The sequence below is a fragment of the Trachurus trachurus genome (genome assembly GCF_905171665.1).
Source record: "Trachurus trachurus genome assembly, chromosome: 7".
NCBI classification, from domain to species: Eukaryota; Metazoa; Chordata; class Actinopteri; order Carangiformes; family Carangidae; genus Trachurus; species Trachurus trachurus.
Genome location: NC_139901.1, coordinates 30,992,877 through 31,014,149, shown reverse-complemented (window position 1 = coordinate 31,014,149; position 21,273 = coordinate 30,992,877). Strand labels below are relative to the sequence as shown.

General features: G+C 40.4%; 1 protein-coding gene across 1 annotated transcript in view; it reads right to left on the bottom strand.

The window, feature by feature from the left end:
• LOC310988707 (arf-GAP with coiled-coil, ANK repeat and PH domain-containing protein 3-like) overlaps positions 1-21,273 on the bottom strand; it is a 104,784-nt gene that overhangs the window by 44,542 nt on the left and 38,969 nt on the right. Inside the window, 3 exon segments of the mRNA XM_083975395.1 lie at positions 6,189-6,242; positions 8,501-8,620; positions 15,231-15,288. Of these exon segments, the coding sequence (XP_083831521.1) occupies positions 6,189-6,242; positions 8,501-8,620; positions 15,231-15,288 (232 nt within the window).

Here is a 21,273-nt window from a genome sequence, read left to right as displayed (position 1 = left end):
AACAAATGTTGATTTTAGACTTTCTCCAGGAAGCTACTTTAGGGCCCGATGCCGCGGCGCCGTCCAACAAAAATCTACTGACGATTACAGTATAAACACGACGACGAGTTTACAACGAATCCTCCAGGAAACGACCTTGTAACATCGACTACTGCACCAGCATGGAGAGACGTACATGATGAAGTTAAGTCTAATAAACTTTGTTTTCAGTGAATTTTTAGAAGATAGAATTTTTCCTTTTTGTGGATCTGCAACGTGGAACAACTTGAAGAAAAGGCTTAATAGAAAACCTTCTCCATTTTTATCCTCAGGTCGCTTTGAATATTCAATCACATCGCACTTAACTGTGAGATATTCCTGTTTTATCTGCACTGTACAACCTTATTCTAATATTTTAATGAATGGTAAGGTTTTATTTATTCTTAATGTAGCTTTTATCTCTTGACATATTCTTTATTTTATAGTGTTTCTGCTTCATTAACGTATCTTTGCTCATCTATATGGGAAAAAGTATAGGTTGAATAAATGAATAACACAAGATAATCATATGATTTGGCCTATTTGAAGAGAACAGATCTGTCTTCATTAGTAGTTTTATTGTTTTTCACTGAACCATGATTGATTCTGTCTCAGATTGAAACCAACATTTCCTCACAGACACGATCCTGTAAGAGTCTTTAAACTCATTGTAAATACAGTAATGCACACAAACCCCAAAATAGAGAAGGACCCCTGAAACCGGTGCCGACACCTGCTGTAGGATTTATTACTCTGCTTATTTTACATCTAAATATAAACATTTTCTGCCCTGACCCCCTCACTCGCCTCCTCTCTTCAGAAGCCAAAAACAGTTCACACACCCCCAACTCACAATCAGTAAAGAGGCAACTGATAAAAAAAAAGTTTAGTAAAGCTTAAATCCAATGCATTTCAATTCAATTGCACTCTATATTCCAATTAAATCATTAAAATATCAATAATATATCACGTCTTTGTTTGTATATGGGTCCTTGTCCAAACAGAATTACTATTCATATCCACATTGCTAATAAAGCGCTGACCAGCTGTCAGTGTGAAGTATCTTTCTTACAATAACAACAGTGTTTGGTTACATAAAAAAGGAGCGTTCAGTAAAACATTTTCACTTTTCCAAACAAAGAGCAACAGCAGCAGCAGTAGTCTGTCAGGAATGATAAGGATTGCAGTCGCAGCCAAAAATGTCGTCGTTCCTATTGTGTCTCTCGCTTTGTTTTCTCCTGTTTCCAAATATAACAGAGAGAGAGACACTGTGGGAACTCACTCACTCACTCATTCATAACAAAAGCCTCCTCCATGGATCATACTGGAAATATATCTCTGATTCAAATGTAACCTAAATTTCTGTAACAAGCTCCCTTATGTATAAAAAAAAAAAAAAACGCATGCATTAAGACTTGGCAGCTCAGATGTTCGTCTTTCTCTCTCGTTTTGCAGCTCTGTGTCACTCTCTCCTCATTTCTAATGGATGCTCAGAGAGTAAAACACAAGTCAATAATTCATCGAGTGTTCATATGGAGTTTCATGCTTGAATTAAACAGACAGTGTCAAAACGTTGGCCTGATTCTGCTGACGCTTCTTCTGCCCGTGTGAGAGGAGAGAAAGAAAGAAAGAAAGAAAAGTGGATTGTGAAATCTTCTGAAAGACGCTGCACAGCAGACGGAGGAGCCACACTTGGCTTGTGTTTGCCGTTCGCACACAAACAGAGCCTGTTTGTTCTGTTGTGTGGTAATAGACTGGCAAAGCACGCCGAGTTATCAGGAAATGGAGCTAGAAGCGAGGGCCAAGGCTCTTTTCTTCTACTTGTCTTGGCTGTGAACGCTCAGTCAGACATACAGTGTGCTGTGAAAAACTATCTGGCCCCCTTTCCCCTGAAGTCTTACTCCTTTTTTTGTTTTTTTTGCATATTTGTCACACTTGGGAGTTTTTTTGTGACTGTTAATATGCAGAGTGTGTTCCTAAAAAAATGCAACGGGGATTTATGTGATTTTTATGCAATGAAATTGTGGGAACTTGCAAAAACTGCTGAAAAAAGCGATTCCCCCAACACCCTGTTCTCACTTTTGTATATTTTGGGCTGTGTTATGTGTCTAACATTACATCTCTTTGTCCCAGTCTCTTAAACAATTCAATATTTCAACATTTACTGTAAAGCATAAGCAGAATTATTGTCTAATCATTGGGCTAGTTCTCTCTCTTTTTCAACTCATTACTTTTTTGCAATGGAAATATGCTTCATGAAATCATGCAACCCCCACATGTTCTGCATGGAAATCAATGATTTATGTGGCAAAAATTTGGCAACTTTGAAAAATGTGAACCCGCTGCATTATGTGCTGACTTATAAATATATAAAATGCAGTTTTTAAATGATGATTTCATTTATTAAGGGGGAAAAAAACGACATGGCCCTGTCAGACTGCAATCAGACTCTTTAACGTCCTCAGCTAATGGCTTGTGCTCCTTCTACAGTACTGACGAGAACCTGTGCAATAATTTCTATTGATCTGTTTTATTAGTAGTTATTTATTTTATTTATAGTTTTTTATCCAGTCTTTCATCTTTTAAACAATTCTTATCATGCACTTACACTGTGATTTTATTTTAGTCTGGATGAGCGAGAGACACCTGAATTTCCCTGCTGGGATTAATAATGTATATCTGTATCTATCTATCTATCTATCTATCTATCTATCTATCTATCTATCTATCTATCTATCTATCTATCTATCTATCTATCTATCTATCTATCTATCTATCTATCTATCTATCTATCTATCTGTGTGAATCAGTAATAGCCCCCTCCCCTTTGTAGTATTTCTCCATTGTTGAATAATGACTCTCATAGTGGCTCTTTGGACTCACAAAGCTTTAGAAATGGCTTTGTAACACTGTCTAGGTAGGTCTGGATCGCTTCTTCCCCTTCATAAATGACATCATCTTTTTAAAAAAAAGTGCATTTTATATTTACTTGGGTCATCTTTGTCTAATATTAAAAAATTAAGTTTGCTGATTTGAATGAGAAGTCTGAGCGTGCACTTGCTTGTTTCCTGCTGCTGCTGCTGCTTGGAAGAAAAAGAAAGAAACATGCAGACGCAGAGGGATGTCTGTCACAAGTAGCAGATATAACCATCATCATTTCTTATTCATCGGAGCGCTGCAGGAGGTAATGGTGGTGGATGGGAGGGTGGGGGCTGCAGTTAAATGCACATCATGTCTTCCCTGATTCAAAGATGAACATGTATGTGATGTCAACAGAACATGAAGCCACAGCTCAAACAAATAAAACTCTTTTAACGTGAGCGGATCACGAGGCTCCGCTCTCGTCGCTGCAAATATGATCATTTCTGTGAATCTTTCATCTCTAAGGGGGGGGGGGGGGGGGGGGGGGGAATCCCTCTTATCACTCCCCCTCTTCCTCCTCCTCCTTCTCTGGTCTGCCTTTTTTACATCAAAGCAACAAAGAAAACCTTTGAGAGCCCAATCATATTAATGTCCAGTCAGACTCCAGGCTCTAATGGACGGGAGGGAGGGAGGGAGGGAGGGAGGGAGGGAGGCTGAAGGTCCAGCTGAGCTTCCAGGGGAAGAGAGAGGCCAGCTGATCCTGGGCCAAAACCACACTCTGCTGTGGTCTGTGAAGTGTGACACACTGAACCAGACAAACAGAGACTCACTCAGTCACTCAGTCAGTCGCTGTGACACTGACAGGCGTCTTGCTGCTGTGACTAAAGCTGCTCGGAGAGAAAACATACATAAAATCACCCAAAAAAAAGCTGAGAGATGTGATAGAAAACAAAAAAAAGGAGCCATATGATGGATTTCAGTAAAAAAAAAAAACACTAAAAACTACAGCTTCAATGTTGAATCATGGTAAAGAAACAACAGAAACAGTACGAGCTTCACACAAGCAGCATCATTTGCCTAATTCCTAACTTTATAGAGTGTACTGGATTTTTTATGAACTCCTCATACAGTATACAGGACGTTTAGGATCATCAATCCATCGTCTATTGATCGTTTATCTGTACTGTACAACTCACATTGACACACAACAGGTCACCAGTCGACCTGGTGCATGTTTCTGGACTGTGGGAGGAAGCTGAACCAGAACGCAGGGAGAACATTGGTAACGTTGTGTTATTATCTCATAGCGTGGTGAATGTGCAGGTCACAACTTGTCCACCAGAGCGTTGTGGAGTTGTTGGATTGTGTATTTGATGAGTTTGATGAGGGAAACCAAGAAATCCCATAATGAGCCTCCGTAGCGTAGCTCTGAGCAGCTCACGGCTCTGCTCCGCCGTTCTAAAAACAGCTTGCACCGACAATTAAAGGTAACGAACCTACTGCTATGACTATAGGGATTATGGCAATGGGCCAATTTGCCAAAATGTTTTCAACTATCCCTTTAACAAATAAATCCATAAATCATACACCACAAATCATCATATCTAAATGAGCCTGAGCTACAGTAACTGGGTTGTCTTGTCTTTACTGTCTAGAGTGACATCATCAGCTCATCCAGCGAGCAGCTGCTTAAAGGAGGTCAAAGGTTAATTGCTTCCTGTCTGTTGTCATGGCTTCTCCTCACACAGTTCTGCTGCATTAGTTACTATAGTTACTACAGAGTAAGAGCACACACACTATTGTCAGGTCACATGCTATCGACAGTCACACACACACACAAAAACACACACACATAACCTGCTGCAGCACATGACCGGCCGTATGTAACGCAACGCACTCTGTCTGTGACATGATGACAAGGTGACACAGGGTCACTACTGTCCAGAGGCTAAAGCTAATCCAGCGACCCGAGCTATTAACCCTGAAACTCCCAGAACCGAGAGAATGGGAGAGCGAACGAGGAGGAGGAGGAGGAGGAGGAGGAGGAGGAGGAGGAGGAGGGATGTGGAGCGACACATCTTTGTTTCAGCTTTAGAAAGGAATTTGATCCTCACACACACACACAGATACACAGATACACACACACACACACACACACACTGCACTTTATGGCATCGTCAAGCACGCAAAGGGTTCAAGCTAATGGACTTCAAAGGGGCAGGATGGGGGGGCAGCGGGGGGGTCAGGAGGCTCGGAGGCAAAACAACACGGCGGTGAAGCTCCAAGCTCAGTCAGATGTGGATGGATGTAAAAACACAGCAATATTACATAGATACCAGCCTCCAGAAACATAAACCGACTCTTTATAAAGTCTAAATACACTGCAAAAATTCAAAATCTTACCAAGAATATTTGTCTTATTTATAGTTAAAATGTCATTTCTAGTCAAAACAAATCTAATTATACCATAAATAAGACTCATCACATAAAAAGTAGCTTGTTTTTAGACACTTTTTACTTTTTTCAAGCATATTTTCACTTGAAATAAGTAGAAAAATCTGACAGTGGAGCAAGTTTTTCTTTCTTATTACAAGCACAAAAAACCTGCTTTCACTGGCAGATTTTTTCGACTTATTTCAATTGAATAATATTTGTTTGAAACAAGTGAAAATTATCTAAAAACAAGTACATTTTTAGGTGACGAGTCTTATTTTAAGTGGAAATTGATTAGTTTTGATGAAAATTGAGACATTTCGACAAGAAATAAGTTTTTACAGTGTAACGACTTTACTAACGTTATCTTATCCGTTATAAGTCATTCATAAAAGCAACCTCTGTAAATTCAGTTCAAAAGCTTTTAAAATATGGATTAAAAACACATTATAATGCTGTTTTAGTGACTTTATACTGTGTATAACTTGTACATGAGCAGCCAGGACGTCATTTCTATCTTTATATGAAGATCTATATGTTGCTTATAAATAATAAATAAAGGTTTTTAAAGTATTCATGGGAAAGACAATGCAGACCATCTGGAGCAAAAAACCGCCATCAACTTCTTGTCACATGCAGATTTCATCATAAAAAGTCTTTTCTTAATGATGAGCTCAGTTTGAACCCTGTTATCACAACTAAAGTGGGAATAAAAGAGGCCGATTACGATTAAATGACAGTGAATGTGAGCGTTATGGATGAAATCACTGAGCTGCTGTGTCGTGTCTGTGGTTGTGCGTGTGTGTGTGTGTGTGTGTGTGTGTGTGTGTGTGTGTGTGTAGCCTGGAGAGCATGCAGAGGCCTCATGGACTCACCATGTGGTAGTTGATGATCTCCTGGAGACTTTCCCCACATTTTTCCAGACACTCCTGCAACAAAGAAAAAAAAAACATAAATAAAATAACAGAAAACCTTCCTTAAACTAAAGACAATACATAAAGGAAATTGCTGCAGCTGCATTTGCATTTGAGAGTTAACAAAAAGAAGAAGAAAAAAAAAGAAGAGGGGCAAATAAAAGCTGTCACAAACTAAAAACCAAAATTTATTTGAATTCTAAGTGGAATAAAATGAAAAAGATCTGCAGTGGTACAATTAAGTCAGAGCTGGTTAATGTCAATGAAGTTGGACTTTTTCAGCTCGGGCTCAGGACTTTCTTTTTCTTTTTTTTTTCCTCCGTTGAACCTTGAACGGGAAAAGCAAACTGTAATTGCAGGGCTGATTCAGATCTTTTTTCCTTTACAATGGAAACTACAAATATGAACAAGAGACTTTAATAAGAAACTCACAATTAGTCACAGAGCCGAAGCCAAGAAGGCTTTTAATAGCACTTAATGTCAGCAGCAATGAAAATAAGTCCAAGACGCCGGTGCCGAGAGTCGAGCCAGGAGTAAGTTTCCAGACCCGATCTGATCCTCGCTCACTAATCTGTTAGTAATCATCAGGTTTACTATATAAAAACACACACACATATAAAAATGTACAGTACAGAGCTGCAGCAAACACAAGGAAAGTCCCCGTCCCTAGAGACGTTTTACAGCAACAATCCACTAAACATCTACGGAAGCGTATTGCATTCACTTTTCTGTTTTTCTGACTAATTATTTTCAGTTTTTCAGGGTAATTTTTTTCTGATTTAGCTTAGAGATTTCAAAATCCCGTGAGAAGCTCCCGCCTGCAAGTAACAGTAAGGACTGATTTCAAAATAAAGGTGCTACATCAGACACTCTCTGTGGTGGAGTTCTGTAATAACAGGTCGTTTCCTTTCAATATAAATCTGAATTTACCTGGGAACACAGTGAAAACAAGACTGTATTTTTTGTGGTGGAGCATATCCATGGATGTATGTTAAGCAATGTAAAAAAGAAAGCGCCTTTACTCATTGTGTTATTATGAGTAGTACTTTTATTTTGAAGGATGTTTGTTATACGCTCCCGGATGTGTTGTGTGTAGCTTGCCCCGAGAAAAGTTTGTTGATGCTTCTATGTGTTCGTGCCGTCAGTCTGGAGAATAAAGCAATGGTGGAACCTTAAAGTGGAGTTTGAATAAAAATCCATAACAATGTGTCTTTTTGAATTTAAAGGTTGAATTTAAAGGAACCGCTGGTCGAGCCGACCAGCGGTTCCTTACTTTCGGTTTCGTGGCGAGTCATGAGAATAACACCGCCGAATCGCCGTTTATGGTCGGAACTACGACGGTATGTGATCGTCTTCCAACCTCTGACTTTAATTCTTGATGAATGAAAACATGAGTCTGTCTTGCGCCGGTCAAAGAATTTCATGGTGCGGAGGCTCATAAATGTAGTGTGAAAACACTTCGCTTTTCCAAAACTCCTCGTTGTCCCTTTAAAGCAGAAGTAAGCTATCCGGTCGTTTTGGCTAATGCTGCGTTCCAGGCAGGCTTTTGAAACCGTAAATTACAGCTTCAAGTCACAACTTACGACTTTGTAGCGTTTCAGGCAACCCACTCGTGTTTTTCCGACCTGTTTTACCTGTGAAAGTCACTATAACGGCCACTCGTAACTTCTGACCGGTGAACTCGTACCAGATCAAACTGGTATGACTTCACAGGTCGGAAAAACACGAGTTACGGGTTGCCTTGAACGCACCATAACGTCTTGTCAGCCGATGGAGTTAGCAGTCCCCGCCCTCGTCCCTACGTCACCACATTCACGTGCATCCCTTGGCTGCACACACAGAGAGGACCGCCCCTTTATGCCGTTCTCTCTCCTCATTGGATAAAACTTGTAGGATACAAGGAAAGTTTTATCCTCGGCTCAGAGCAGAGCAGAGTGACTGACAGACCCGTGTTTCAGACCAAACGCTCTATGTAAGTGATTGCTGTCGGAAGATATAACTATTTAAGACTTATATTAACACAAAAATATTGCTTACTTCTGCTTAAACAATGTGTCTTTTTTAAGTTAGAAAAAAAAATTACCCCGGAAAACAAAAAAATATTAGTCAGAAAAACAGGGGAAAAAATAGTCTGAAAAACAGAAATAATTACCCCGAAAAACAAACCAAAAAAGTAAATTAATTAAGTAAATGCAATACGCTTCCGTAAACATCGACTCAATGACAAATAAAAAAGACGATGGAGCCACAATAACGTGTCGTCACAAACTCACCGAGATCATCTCGTCCTTCTTGCACTGCTGCGACAGATCCCTGATCCCGTTCACAAAGAGCTTGTTGGCGCTGACGTAGGCCTTCCCCGCTTCAATCATCCCACTGCAGAGCTTCACCAGCTGTGGAGGCAAACACACACACACACACACACACACACACACACACACATGAAGGAGGATAAATGAGACAGATTGAGGCGTTCACCACCACATGTATGTTGGTGTAACAGTTGCAGGGTTGTAGCTACCAGTACCAGTTACGTTAGTGTGTGTGAGACTTCATCAATTACTTGACGAACTGTAATGATATTTTATCAGTAGTTTCCATGGTTACTGTTGGTTTTGTTTTGTATTTGAAGCTCAAACCAGATCAACCAGGTTGCACAATAAGTATTAACTATGATGTAGGACGGGGGCGGCCAAACTTTTTGGCTCAGGAGGTGACGAGCCGGGCCGCTATCAGACGGATGGAGAGCGTTTCTGTGATGAATTAATATAGATAACATGTAAAAGTCATCACCTCAAAGTAAAAGAAAACTTAGATTCAAATTACATTCAGTTTCAGTGGGAGCTGTGTTTCTGTTTGTCACCCTTTTTATTTTGCCAATGCATCAAAGTACGCAGCCTTTGTACCAATATTTACCAGCAGACGTAGGATGTTGTAGGAACTGTGAAATCTGAGGCTGAATATATAAAAATAAGCTGTATTTGTTCATATATATGATTTTTTTTCTTCTAAAAACAGACTTCTGTGGGAAAAAAATGTAATATCACTTTGTTGTATGTCGTCTGATTTTTGCCAATGCACAGCCCTAATAAGGACAATGTCAGTCGGGCTAAGTGGCCGGTTTTGGGCCAAATATGATTAAAAGGGAATATCAATCAGATCTGCTGCTGTTTGTGTTTATTCACATATTTGCTGAATTAGCTGACAGCAGCAACCACCGTCTGCAGTGTAAAAACAACAATCACTAGGTCATTGCGATGCAGGAAAAAAATCTTAGAAACATGACAACTTCTGCAGTGCATGATTTCTAAAAAAAAAAAAAAAAAGAAAAAAAGTGCATTATGGAAATTTATTCACAACTGGATATAATCACATCTTCAGAAACAATAAGTAACACTGTGAGTGTGTTTCATGTCTTGACCAAGTTATGACTCATTCATTCTCTTCAGCCTCGTGGCTTCGTCCATGTGTTTCCCAAACCACATCCTGTAATAGTTCAAATTAGTTAAAGGGATAGTTCACCCAAAATTCAAATTTCACTCATTATCTACTCACCCTCATGTCGACTAAGGGCTGGGAGAAGTTTCAGAGTCCTCCGTGCCTTCTCTGAGTTACAGCGGGGCTCCGTGCAGCACTGCATGTCCATATGACGGTTGAGAACGGAGCTCACTTTTCTTCGTCCAAAAAGACACACCAAAAAACATCCAAATACCTCCATAGTGCTCGTCTGTAATGTCCCTCTTGTATTGAAGCCCCAACATGAGAAATTGTTCCGATAAAAAAATTAAATAAGTCTATATTTTAAGTTTGTAGCGGAAGTTCCCAGCACTGCTCTTCCTGGTCCCTGCAAATCTCTTTGCAGATTCCAAACAATTTCTCATGTTGGGGCTTCAATACAAGAGGGACATTACAGACGAGCACTATGGAGGTATTTGGATGTTTTTTGGTGTGTCTTTTTGTTACGAAGAAAAGTGAGCTCCGTTCACTACCGTCATATGGACATGCAGTGCTGCACGGAGCCCCGCTGTAACTCAAAGAAGGCATTTGAATTTTGGGTGAACTATCCCTTTAAAAGACTTAAAGTGACTTAAACTACAGAGGACAATTGTGAATATCTAATTCACCACCTCCACAGAATTATATTTTAAGCACCGAAAAGAGTCAACTCCAGAGATTTGGTATAGGAAAATAACTTTTACAGTAAAATGTTTTTAATTTTTTTTATTTTAAAAGTTCACCGAGGCTCTGTGTGAAATAGAGATCTGCTCCATGTGACGGCCGCTGAGGTCAAATCAACGCTTCAGGGCAGCAGCAGCTTTTATGGATAAACATCATATGCCTCAGTGCAACACAAAACACTTTTGTTTTCCATGTGTTTTGAACCACACAAAGACGAGCAGGGACGTCACACAGTTGCATGTTTGTTGCGTGGAAACCACCTGTGGTAAGTTTGAACAGTCAGGTGGAGCCGTGTGATGTAAAACAGCGATTAAAGTCATCCAGACCTGTCGATCACGGATCATTCAACACGATCATATATTATAACATATTGAAGTGAACGTGCTACAGTTTCTGTGCAGCTGTCAGCAAAATCTGCAGCTTCTTTTTTTTTCTTCTTATAAATTCTTTCATGAGAGGAAAATTAATTTCTTCTTATTTTTCACCCTGTGTTCAGTTGCCAGACTTTCTGTTTTCCCAGCTCTGTTTTCTCTCCAGCAAAGTCCCACTTCCTTCCCATCTGCTCACCAGACACAACGAGGGCCTGAGCCGCTCTGCTCTTGAGACTAAAGGAAGTGTTTTGACATTCGAGGAAATGCACTTATTACCTTTTCTAAGGTCACGGGTTAGATGAGAAGAAAGATAAGAAGTCAGATGAATGGGACAGACATAAATAGCTCAGATAGCATCGTTTGTATGGTTACAGAACACTAATGAGCAACTAGAGAGTAAAAAATAGCCTACTGTAAAAGCCAACCAAGACACTTTGAGCTAAATGCTAACTCCATTTGGTCATAAAGGACAGGAAATATTTTTCTTTTTTTTCACCTTAATGAATGTGCAAGAAGAAAATTAAACAGAAAATGGTCAAAATTCAAGTCATAAATGTGAACCCTGTGGTGAAAGTTTACTGTGTTCACTATCTTAATTGAGTAAGCTACTGTAGCCTATTAGCATAGGCTACTAACACGTGCTAACTAGCTGTAAACACAAACTATATTTGGTAATAAAGGGCAGGAAACATTTTTAATTTTGACCTATGCACAATGAAAAGTGAGGGGATCACAATACTTAAATATGTGGTGATGCTACGGCTTAAGTTTTGTTTTCACCATTTTAATTTAGTGTGTTAGCATGCTAGCATGTGCTAATTAGCCATAAATACAAATCTCAATGAAAAGTGAAGGGATCACAGCACCAAACAACATAAATGTGATGCTACGGCTGAAAGTTTACTGTGTTCACCATCTTAATTCAGTGTGTTAGCGTTTTAATTATCCATAAATACAAACTATATTTGGTCATAAAGGACAGAAAACATTTTTATTTTTGACCTAATGATGGTGCACAATTAAAAGTGAAGGGATCACAGCACCAAACAACATAAATGTGATGATACGGCTTACTGTGTTCACCATCTTAATTTAGTGTGTTAGCATGTTAATTATCCATAAATACAAACTATATTTGGTCATAAAGGACAGGAAACATTTTTAATTTTGACCTAATGATGTCGCACAATGAAAAAAGTGTAGGGATCACAACACTAAATTCAAGTCATAGGCTAATTGTGAACCCCTGTGGTGATGCTGCAGCTGAAAGGTCACCGAGGGCAACAAAGTTGTTAGGGCTTCATCCTAACGAGGTCATAAATGTCTGTAGAAAAATTTATGGCGATACCTTCGAGCGTTGTTGAGACTTGCCTCAAGCTAAACTGTTAGCACGGCTATAAATGAGCATTTTAAAGCCTTCACTGTGTGACATGTGGCCTCCTACAGTAATTACATTGTTAGCCTACTTATGAGGTTTAGTTACCAAAGATCTGTTGAAACCTGGATCTAGATTCCTTTTTTCCATTATTAATATTAAATTGTGCACATTCATTTGATTAGACTGCATACGATTTCAAATTCAGATGCTAAAGTGTTTTAAAGACGTGGCCTCATGGCGGTGCAGGAAGTGAACTGTTTGTTTTAATTGGTAAATTCAATATATTCAAAGACAAAGTGGCCTGGATAAAATAAAACTTCAGCTTTCCTTTCCTTTCTTTTCCTTTTCTTTCCTAAAACATTGACAGCAGAAAAGCATCTGACTAATCTTGCTTCTCCCTGACACATAATGTTTGTAATTCAGAGTCAACAGGAGCAGATGGAGCTGCGACATGAGCATCACAGGGCGAAACATCTGGCCCGCTTCATTACAGGGAAAACTAGAAGCTTTGAAAAGCCGCCGTCTAATGTTTTCACTGAATCTCATCTAACAACACTCACGTTTTCACAGACAGGACGGGGTGACGTCACTCTGGACTTTATGTAGAGTGGAGTGCAGCTGCAGTCCAGGCTCGCTATGCTAGACATGTTAGATATGTGGGATCAGGCACTGCAGCAGAGTAATATCATGTTGAGTGTGTGTGTGTGTGTGTGTGTGTGTGTGTAGCAGCTGAGTATAATGGACGGGCTGTGTTTTAACGTCCGTGCTGCAACAAGATATCCTGTGACAGACTGTGCAGGACGACACACCAGCATTCCTCCGACCGTTTCAGTCATTTTTTTATTCTGCGCCAAAGATCAGAGTGTGAAATCCCAGCAGACCAGACCAGCACTGGAACTAAATCTGTCCAGAAGTGGAGTTGGAGTAAGTTTAAGTTCGCTCCTCCTGGTGAAACGGCCTCGGCACCAGAGCACCAGGGGGGATTTTTTAATTAGTTACATTCAGAGCATGGGGTAAAACAGCTGCACAGCACGGATACTTCATTAATTATGGAAACGTTCACCACTAAACACAGAGACTGGTAACTGACCTTTGTGCACGCTGGTGACTTCAAGTTCACACAGTCACTGTTTGATTTCAATTTCAATTTAATTTATTTAAAATAGACAGTGTACAGTTCAAACATAAATGTTACCATTTGATGCACTGAACCAGATTATAGCTTTAAACTAATTTGCATCTGTAGTCCCATTGGCAGGTCACAAGATTGAAATATTATTTTCTTATTTGTTCCTATAGTAAAACAAGAACTGAAATTTTCCATATTAACTTGTTTATGTTGCATTGAAACCATCTTAGACTGTTTAAATATATTACTTTGTGTCTTTGTATAAATAAACAGCAACATTTTTTTTGACTGGCAAAAAATGTTGCTTCTATGTTTCTTTAAAGGACAATTCAGGGCAAATTCAACTCGAGGCTGTATTTTCCTAACATTTTAGGTCTAAAAGAAGGAATCTGAAGATTTCCAGTGTAATTGCTCCTGTTTTGCGGTAGTTGTGTCTGTCCCCGCATCGCCACGGCAGCGATGAATGGGAGCGGATAGAGGTTCCGCTTCTTAGGCTGTTTACATCCCTCAAAGCCGCAATTTTTCTTCCACATACAGAAAAAAATATACACTTCAAACAAGTCAAGAGTTGATATTCCTGTGTTTATGACACAAACGGTATCTCCGACTGCACCTGAGCACACCGAGCACGACAACTTGGGTCTCACGCGAGACTCTGGGAGACTATGAATTAGATCTAGTTTTACAAACACGTCGACTTGCTTGAAGTAAATAAACTTCTGGGTGCATGTTTGAGTCGCCATCTGACGCTGTCTGTGGAAAAAAATTACAGCTTTGAGGGATGTACAGTAAATTCAATCCGCTCCCATTCATCGCTGCCGTGGCGATGCGGGGACAGACACAATTACCGCAAAACAGGAGCAATTAAACTGAAAATCTTCAGATTCCTTCTTTTAGACCTAAAATGTTAGGAAAATACAGCCCCGAGTTGAATTTGCCCGGAATTGTCCTTTAAGGTGGAATTAATGAGATAAGGTGGTATTGATGTTGTGTCCTGGCTGCTAATAAATCACTGCTGTGCTCACTGGTGCCTTCAGGTGTGTGTGGGATTTCTGATCCCAGAGTGGGCTGGATATAAACCGGGAAGCCAAGAATTTATACAAAGATGAATTTTAGTAGCAAGCAACATGTGTTTTATTCATATTGCGCTTTTGAAAGCTGAAGTTATAAAGTGTTTTACTGGAAGCAGCCACGAGATAAGGTAGAAAATAAATAAAAGTAAGAGTGAGACAAATAAAAAACAATGAAAATGTGAACAAATGTGATTTCTGTGAATGTAAAACTCAACCTGCAGCATTTTCTCTGCTCCCCTCCACTCAAAACTGGTGACGTATGCAGTGCTCGCTTCACGTTTTTGTTGGTTTAAACTGGGCCCACCTCCATGTGACGTCATAAATTAAAAAGTGGGTGTAAATAGATGATGCAGTTACAAAAAGCTTGAGCCAAAACTCAAATGTTTGACCATAAATGTGAAGAAAACCATTAGAAAACATGATTCGTTGATCCACATACATGTGTTTCTGCCATTTGCTTAAGTGGAAACTTCAAGTGACTCATGATCTTTTCTTTCTCATTGAAACATGAACTTTTAAACTGTGACCAAGTGGATAAACGTATGTGTCATGTTTTGACCTTTTTCCTGGTATTTCCACTCAGAATTTAAGGTGAAAGCTGAAACTTAACTAGAAATCCAAAAACCCAAACTCAAATCAGTGATAGAGAGAGTGTATGTGGATGTGACCAGTACTGTAAAACACTTTGAGAGATCAATAAGACCAGAAAAGCACCTTATTATAACTGCAGTGCATTAACCACGTCAACCCACACAGATCAATGAGCTCATCGTTTCCAGTCTTGTTACGACGATGTGATGTCCATGACACAATATGAAAAACCTTGTTCCTCTGAGAGCATCCAGATGTCCGTGACAACAGTGAACGTCTCACCTTATCTAGTTTCGCCTCAATCTCCACCACCTCCGTCTCCACCTCATCGATATTCGCCCTGAAAAACAAAAGAAGAGAGAATCTGTGAGTTCACGAGAGTTTATAATCAGACTGACACATCTGATCCGTTTTCTGTGTAAGAATAAGAATATGAGGAAACTCAAGAGCTTTTTTGTTACCGTTTTTGCAGAATTTATTATGGTTTTTACTGATTGTTGTGCTGAGCTTGTGTAAACATGTCGTGTAGATACGTATGTTTGCCATTGTCAGGTGATGTGCTGTTCATTCTGTTTTGTGTGTCCACACCTGCACTGACGCTCTTTGCTAACGGAAAAATAAAGTAATTTTGATTTTTGATTTTGTAAAACCCAAACTCAACCATCAGAGATCCACACCCACGCTGCAAAAACTCAAAATCTTACCAAGAATATTTGTCTTATTTCTAGTCAAAATAAAAATGTCTAGTCAAAACAAATCTCATTATACTAAAAATAAGACTCATCACATAAAAAATAGCTTGTTTTAGACACTTTTTACTTCTTTCAAGCAGATTTTCACTTGAAATAAGTAGAAAAATCTAATCGTGGAGCAGGTTTTTCTTTCTTATTACAAGCACAAAAAACTTTCTGCCTTTCACTGGCAGATTTCTCTACTTATTTCAAGTGAAAATTAGTTTGAAACAAGTGAAAATTATCTAAAAACAAGTACATTTTTAGGTGATGAGTCGTATTTTAAGTGGAAAGAGATTAGTTTTGACTAGAAATGAGACATTTTGACAAGAAATAAGACAAATATTCTTGGAAAGATTTTGAGTTTTTGCAGTGCAGGTGGTCCAGAGGAAAGTTAAGACTCATCACCATCAGTGAGTCGACAAGAACTCATTCAGTGAATAATGAACTCTGATGCACTTCTTTGCACTGTTTTTATGAAACATACTGTACACTTTCAGTCCACGTGAAAGAAAATGTTCCGTTACGACAGACGATAAACTTTCTGATTCTGATTCTGATGCAGCCGTTCTCCCAGTACGATCCGATCTGCTCTGCTCTGCTCTGCTCGGGATTCCCCCACAAGTTAAGTTAACGCGCCATAAATCTGTGACAGACAGGAGCTGAGGTCAGACATGTTGCAGTGAGGGTGTGGGTGGTGGGTTTGTCTTTCTTTCTTGCAGCAGCAGCTCGGCTCTGTCAAAACAGAGTGGGCAGACGATGATGATGAGGTCTCTCCGACTCGCTGAGGGTGAAAACCTCGTTGTCTGGCTCGTCCCACAAACTCCCACCACTCCCTCAACACCACCACCAGCACCACCAGCACCACCAGCACCACCACACCCTGCTGCATCTGGAGCACGAGCCCAGTGGGAGAGGTGTGATTTACAGCCACAGCTGGATCAGACAATAAACTCTCTCTGTACTGTCGCTGCTCCAGAGTGACGTCAGCAGATGGGATGCAACGATTGGTCAACAAAGTAATCGATTACGTCGACCATAAATAATGTTATAAAACCCGCTGATGCTGTGTGATCATAAGAAAACTGTTAAAAGGATAGTTCACCCAAAATTCAAATTGCACTCATTATCTACTCACCCTCATGTGGACTAAGGGCTGGGAGAAGTTTCAGAGTTATATCCATCCATATAACGGTTGCAAATGGATACCAACTGTCTTCGTAACAAAAAGACACACCAAAAAACATCCAAATACCTCCATGCTGCTCGTATGTAATGTCCGTCTTGTATTGAAGCCCCGAAATGCGAAATTGTTCAGAAAAAAATGAAATAAGTCTATATTTTAAGCTTGTTTGTAGCGGAAGCTCCTCTTCCTGGTCCGACCAAATCTCGCGCAAATCTCGCGAGATTTGGACGGACCAATTCGGAACAATTCCTCATGTTGGGGCTTCAATACAAGAGGGACATACGGGCACTATGGAGGTATTTGGATGTTTTTTGGTGTGTCTTTTTGTTACGAAGACAGTTGGTATCCATTTGCAACCGTTATATGGACATGCACTGCTACGCCGAGACCCCCTGTAACTCAGAGAAGCCACGGAGGACTCTGAAACTTCTCCCAGCCCTTAGTCCACATCAGGGGGAGGAGATAATGAGTGCAATTTGAATTTTGGGTGAACTATCCCTTTAAATGAAAAGATTTCAGCAAATCTCAATAGCACTGCTACTACAGAAGTTCGGCACGATAGCATAGATAAGATAAGACGAAGAAGACGGAACCATAGAAGTAGAAGATGACAGTACAGATGCTTCCAAAATAACCATGACTAATCAACTAATCGAAAAAAAAAAAAAAAAACGATGGATTTAGTCGACAAACGAAAAGAATCGTTAGTTGCAGACCTACTAGTAAACAAACAATAAATGTACAGTAGATTGATCTTATTTGCATTTAATAATCATCGTTTCCCTCAGGACACAGAGTTGGAGAGGACGAGGTCAAAGGTCAAAGAGACAAACAGCAGCTCAGTGACCAGATAGAAAACTTCTCTCTCTCTCTCTCCTTCTGGCCTTGTGGCGGATTAGCCTGAGCTTGGCCGGGCTGCAGCAGGGGGACGCAGACACAGGATGGCACGTGCTCTTACCCCCCACCACCCCCTCTCTCCTCCACCCCTCCATCCACCCACATGGCTTTTTACTGCCACCATCCCCCTTTTACATGGAAGTGGAGGGAAAAACACTCCAGAGAGGAAATACAATATCTGTCCAGAAAGCTGCAGCTCATGCAGAACAGAAACAGACGTTACTTAAATAATCAACACCATATCATCATCATTATTGAATGAATGAATTTTTTATTTTCGTGTCATGCCACCACTGTGGCCCATCACATATGGGATTACAGTACAAGACACATTTAATGACAAATACAAAAACAAAAACTAGACAGTCCTTCCTGTTGGTGTTACCTCCACACAGGTGCAACACATACATAAACAACTCCAGATTACCTTACCTTACCTTTTAAGAAATAAAGAAAATGCAAATATATAAGATGTTTTAGCTTCTCAGCATCGTCCAACCACGCAAATTTGTTATTTGGATCTACCTTACTAACCAATTTTTGTCTTATAGAGTCATAGAAAGGACAGTAGAACACAAAATTAATTTCATTCTCCACCTCTTGGATGTCACATAAATTACAAATTCTATCGTCTTCTGCTGTGCCGACATGTCTGCATATCAATTGAGCACACAGGGATCTTTCGAAAAATTCTACAAAACATAGTTTTCTGGGCCAAATACCTGTTTTATTTCACAGTAAGTACGCAGCTTTGGTTTACCCCAAATATCTAATGCCCATCTATCTTTACTTTGTTGGAAAATAATTTCTTTTAACACATTAATCTCAACTTTCTCTCTGTTATAATAACGGTCTTCATACAGTATCCAGCTCTCAGCAAGATGTCATATATTTGCCTATCTCATGCCTCATTAGTCAGCTATTATTACACATGTGGACACGTGTTGTTGCTGTAACCTCAGCTGATCTCCGGCCGCCACCCGACCGACCACACCCACACCCACACCCACACCCACACCCGGGGAGGAGGAGGAGGAGGAGGAGGAAGATAATCTCAGCAGTGAGCAAAAGCTGTTTTCATTGCTGATGATGTCATTTTCAAAAACTCCTCTTTTTCATGTCATGAAGCAGGAAGATTAACGAGCCGCTCGTCCCCCCCCCCCCCCCCGGAGGCTCCACGCTGACCTGGAAACTTTATTTTTTCAACGTTTTATTTTATATTTTCAAAACGTCTACACATCAAACACACACACACACACACACACACACACACACACACACACACACTGCATACCATGCATAGCTTATAAAGAACCAAGCTAGAAGCAGAGGAGAGGCGTTCAGGAGCACCGATGACTTCAGGTTTACTTCAATTAATCACTTTTAACTCGGTTTTCTTGCATTCAGACCCTGTGCAACACGATTTTACCACTAAAACATCTATGCAACACATTATAGAGCAAATATTTAAGCTTAAATAACTATATTGCTGTATATAAACGTACATACTGACCTTCATGTGTGAAAGTAACACACTGCTTTACTCTTTGCACTCTGCAGATTTACACTGCTGTATCTGTTGTTTACAGTTTACACAAACCATTTGCTGTGCTCTGTATTTGGAGTTTTGTTTATTTTGATATTTACATAAGCATCTATTTTTCTTTCCCACTATTATAGTTCAATGTTTATTTTTCGTATCTTTGTGTCTCTCTCTCTTTCTGTCTCTATCTGAGAACAACAAAACTAATCAAATTCTTTGTATTTCTTTGTATTTGTGCACAAACTTGGACGATGAAGCTCGGTTTGATTCACGCTGCTTTTTTTTTTTTAAAGGACCGTGTGAAAGTAACTGAGGGCGGAGGAGGCGCAGTTAGAAAAGGTGGAGTTTATATGTTTTCTTTTAACTTTACAGTCATTACGGTGGGTTTTCTATATACGCAGCATTTTTAAATGTTAAACTGCTATTTTCTTTCCAAACGCACAGCTGGATGACGAACCGTGATGAATTCATCCAAAACTCAGAGAATGTAGATTAAAGAAACTAAATATTAAACCAGTTGTTTTTTCATCCAGATGTGCAGACTCTGGCTCAGGGGGGGGGCAGCTGCTCCACGGGCTGAACCCCAATCCCAACCCCCCTCCAGGGCTAGAAACCCCCCGCTCTCCTCCTCCCATAATGGATGCACACACACACACACACACACACACACACACACACACTGCAGCGAGCGTGCCCCAGGCCCGTAGCCACGGCAACCATCTCGTAAGTGGGCCGCGGAGGTCCCCGATGGTGCCTGTGATCTGACCCTTATTCACACCACATGGAGCAGAGCGGCTAAGTAGATAATAACAGGATTCAAACGACAAAGAGAGAGTGACCATCAACCCCATAAAAAAACATTAAAACCTCGTGACTCAGGACCATTAAAACTGCTGCAGATCCACTGGTGCCTCTTCACACGTCAGCTCAGCTCTTATTAACGACCGGACCAAACAAGTTGAGTTAGTTTACGACTGCAATGGTCTCGTCCTGCGCAGCATGCGGAGGACGGACGAGGCCTGTTGGTGCAGCAGCATCAGGATCAGGATCAGTTTGGGGTCATTTATTAAAAGGTATTCAGAAGAGAAAATTGAATTTGAGCCCACTATGGGTCTTAAAGCAGAAGTAAGCAGAATGTTTGTGTTAATATAAGTCTTAAATAGTTGTATCTTCCGACAGCAATCACTTCTATAGAGTGTTTGGTCTGAAACACGGGTCTGTCAGTCACTCTGCTCTGCTGTAAGCAGAGGAGAAAACTTTCCTTGTATCCTACAACCTTTATCCAATGAGGAGAGAGAACGGCATAAAGGGGCGGTCCTCTCTGTGTGTGCAGCCAAGGGATGCGCGTGAATGTGGTGACGTAGGGACGAGGGCGGGGACTGCTAACTCCATCAGCTGACAGGAAGTTAGACAAAACCACCGGATCGCTTACTTCTGCTTTAAAGATGTACAGAAATGGCCGTTTGTCCTGTTTGTCGCGCCGAGTTGTCACGAGCTGCAACACGAGTTTACCCGAGTGAGGAAAACGAATTTGATTGGTCGTTATCCAGCGGGCGGGATATTCAAAGCTTGGGGCGAGACCGAGCTCCGTGTGTGTGCGTGTCTCAGACGTTTGAATGACGGATGACGGATCCAATATCAGTGGCTGGTGAATCGTGTACAGGCTGACGTATAATCCGTGCGCCTGCATTATCCAATGCGAAAAAAAAAAAACACACTTTCATCCCGGATTTACTCAAAAATAGAATTTTGCACAAAGTTTGGCCTACATCGTCTGAAAGATGAGTTATCACATTAATTTTATGATCCACAGTGGGCTCAAATTCAGTTTTCTTTTCTGTACACCTTTAACTTTAGTGTAATCACTCATCAAATTTGTTTTCCTTACTCGGGGGAAAACTTGTGCGGCAACTCGTGGAAGGAGGCGCGACAAACAGGACAAACTGCCATTTCTTAACACCTTTAAAG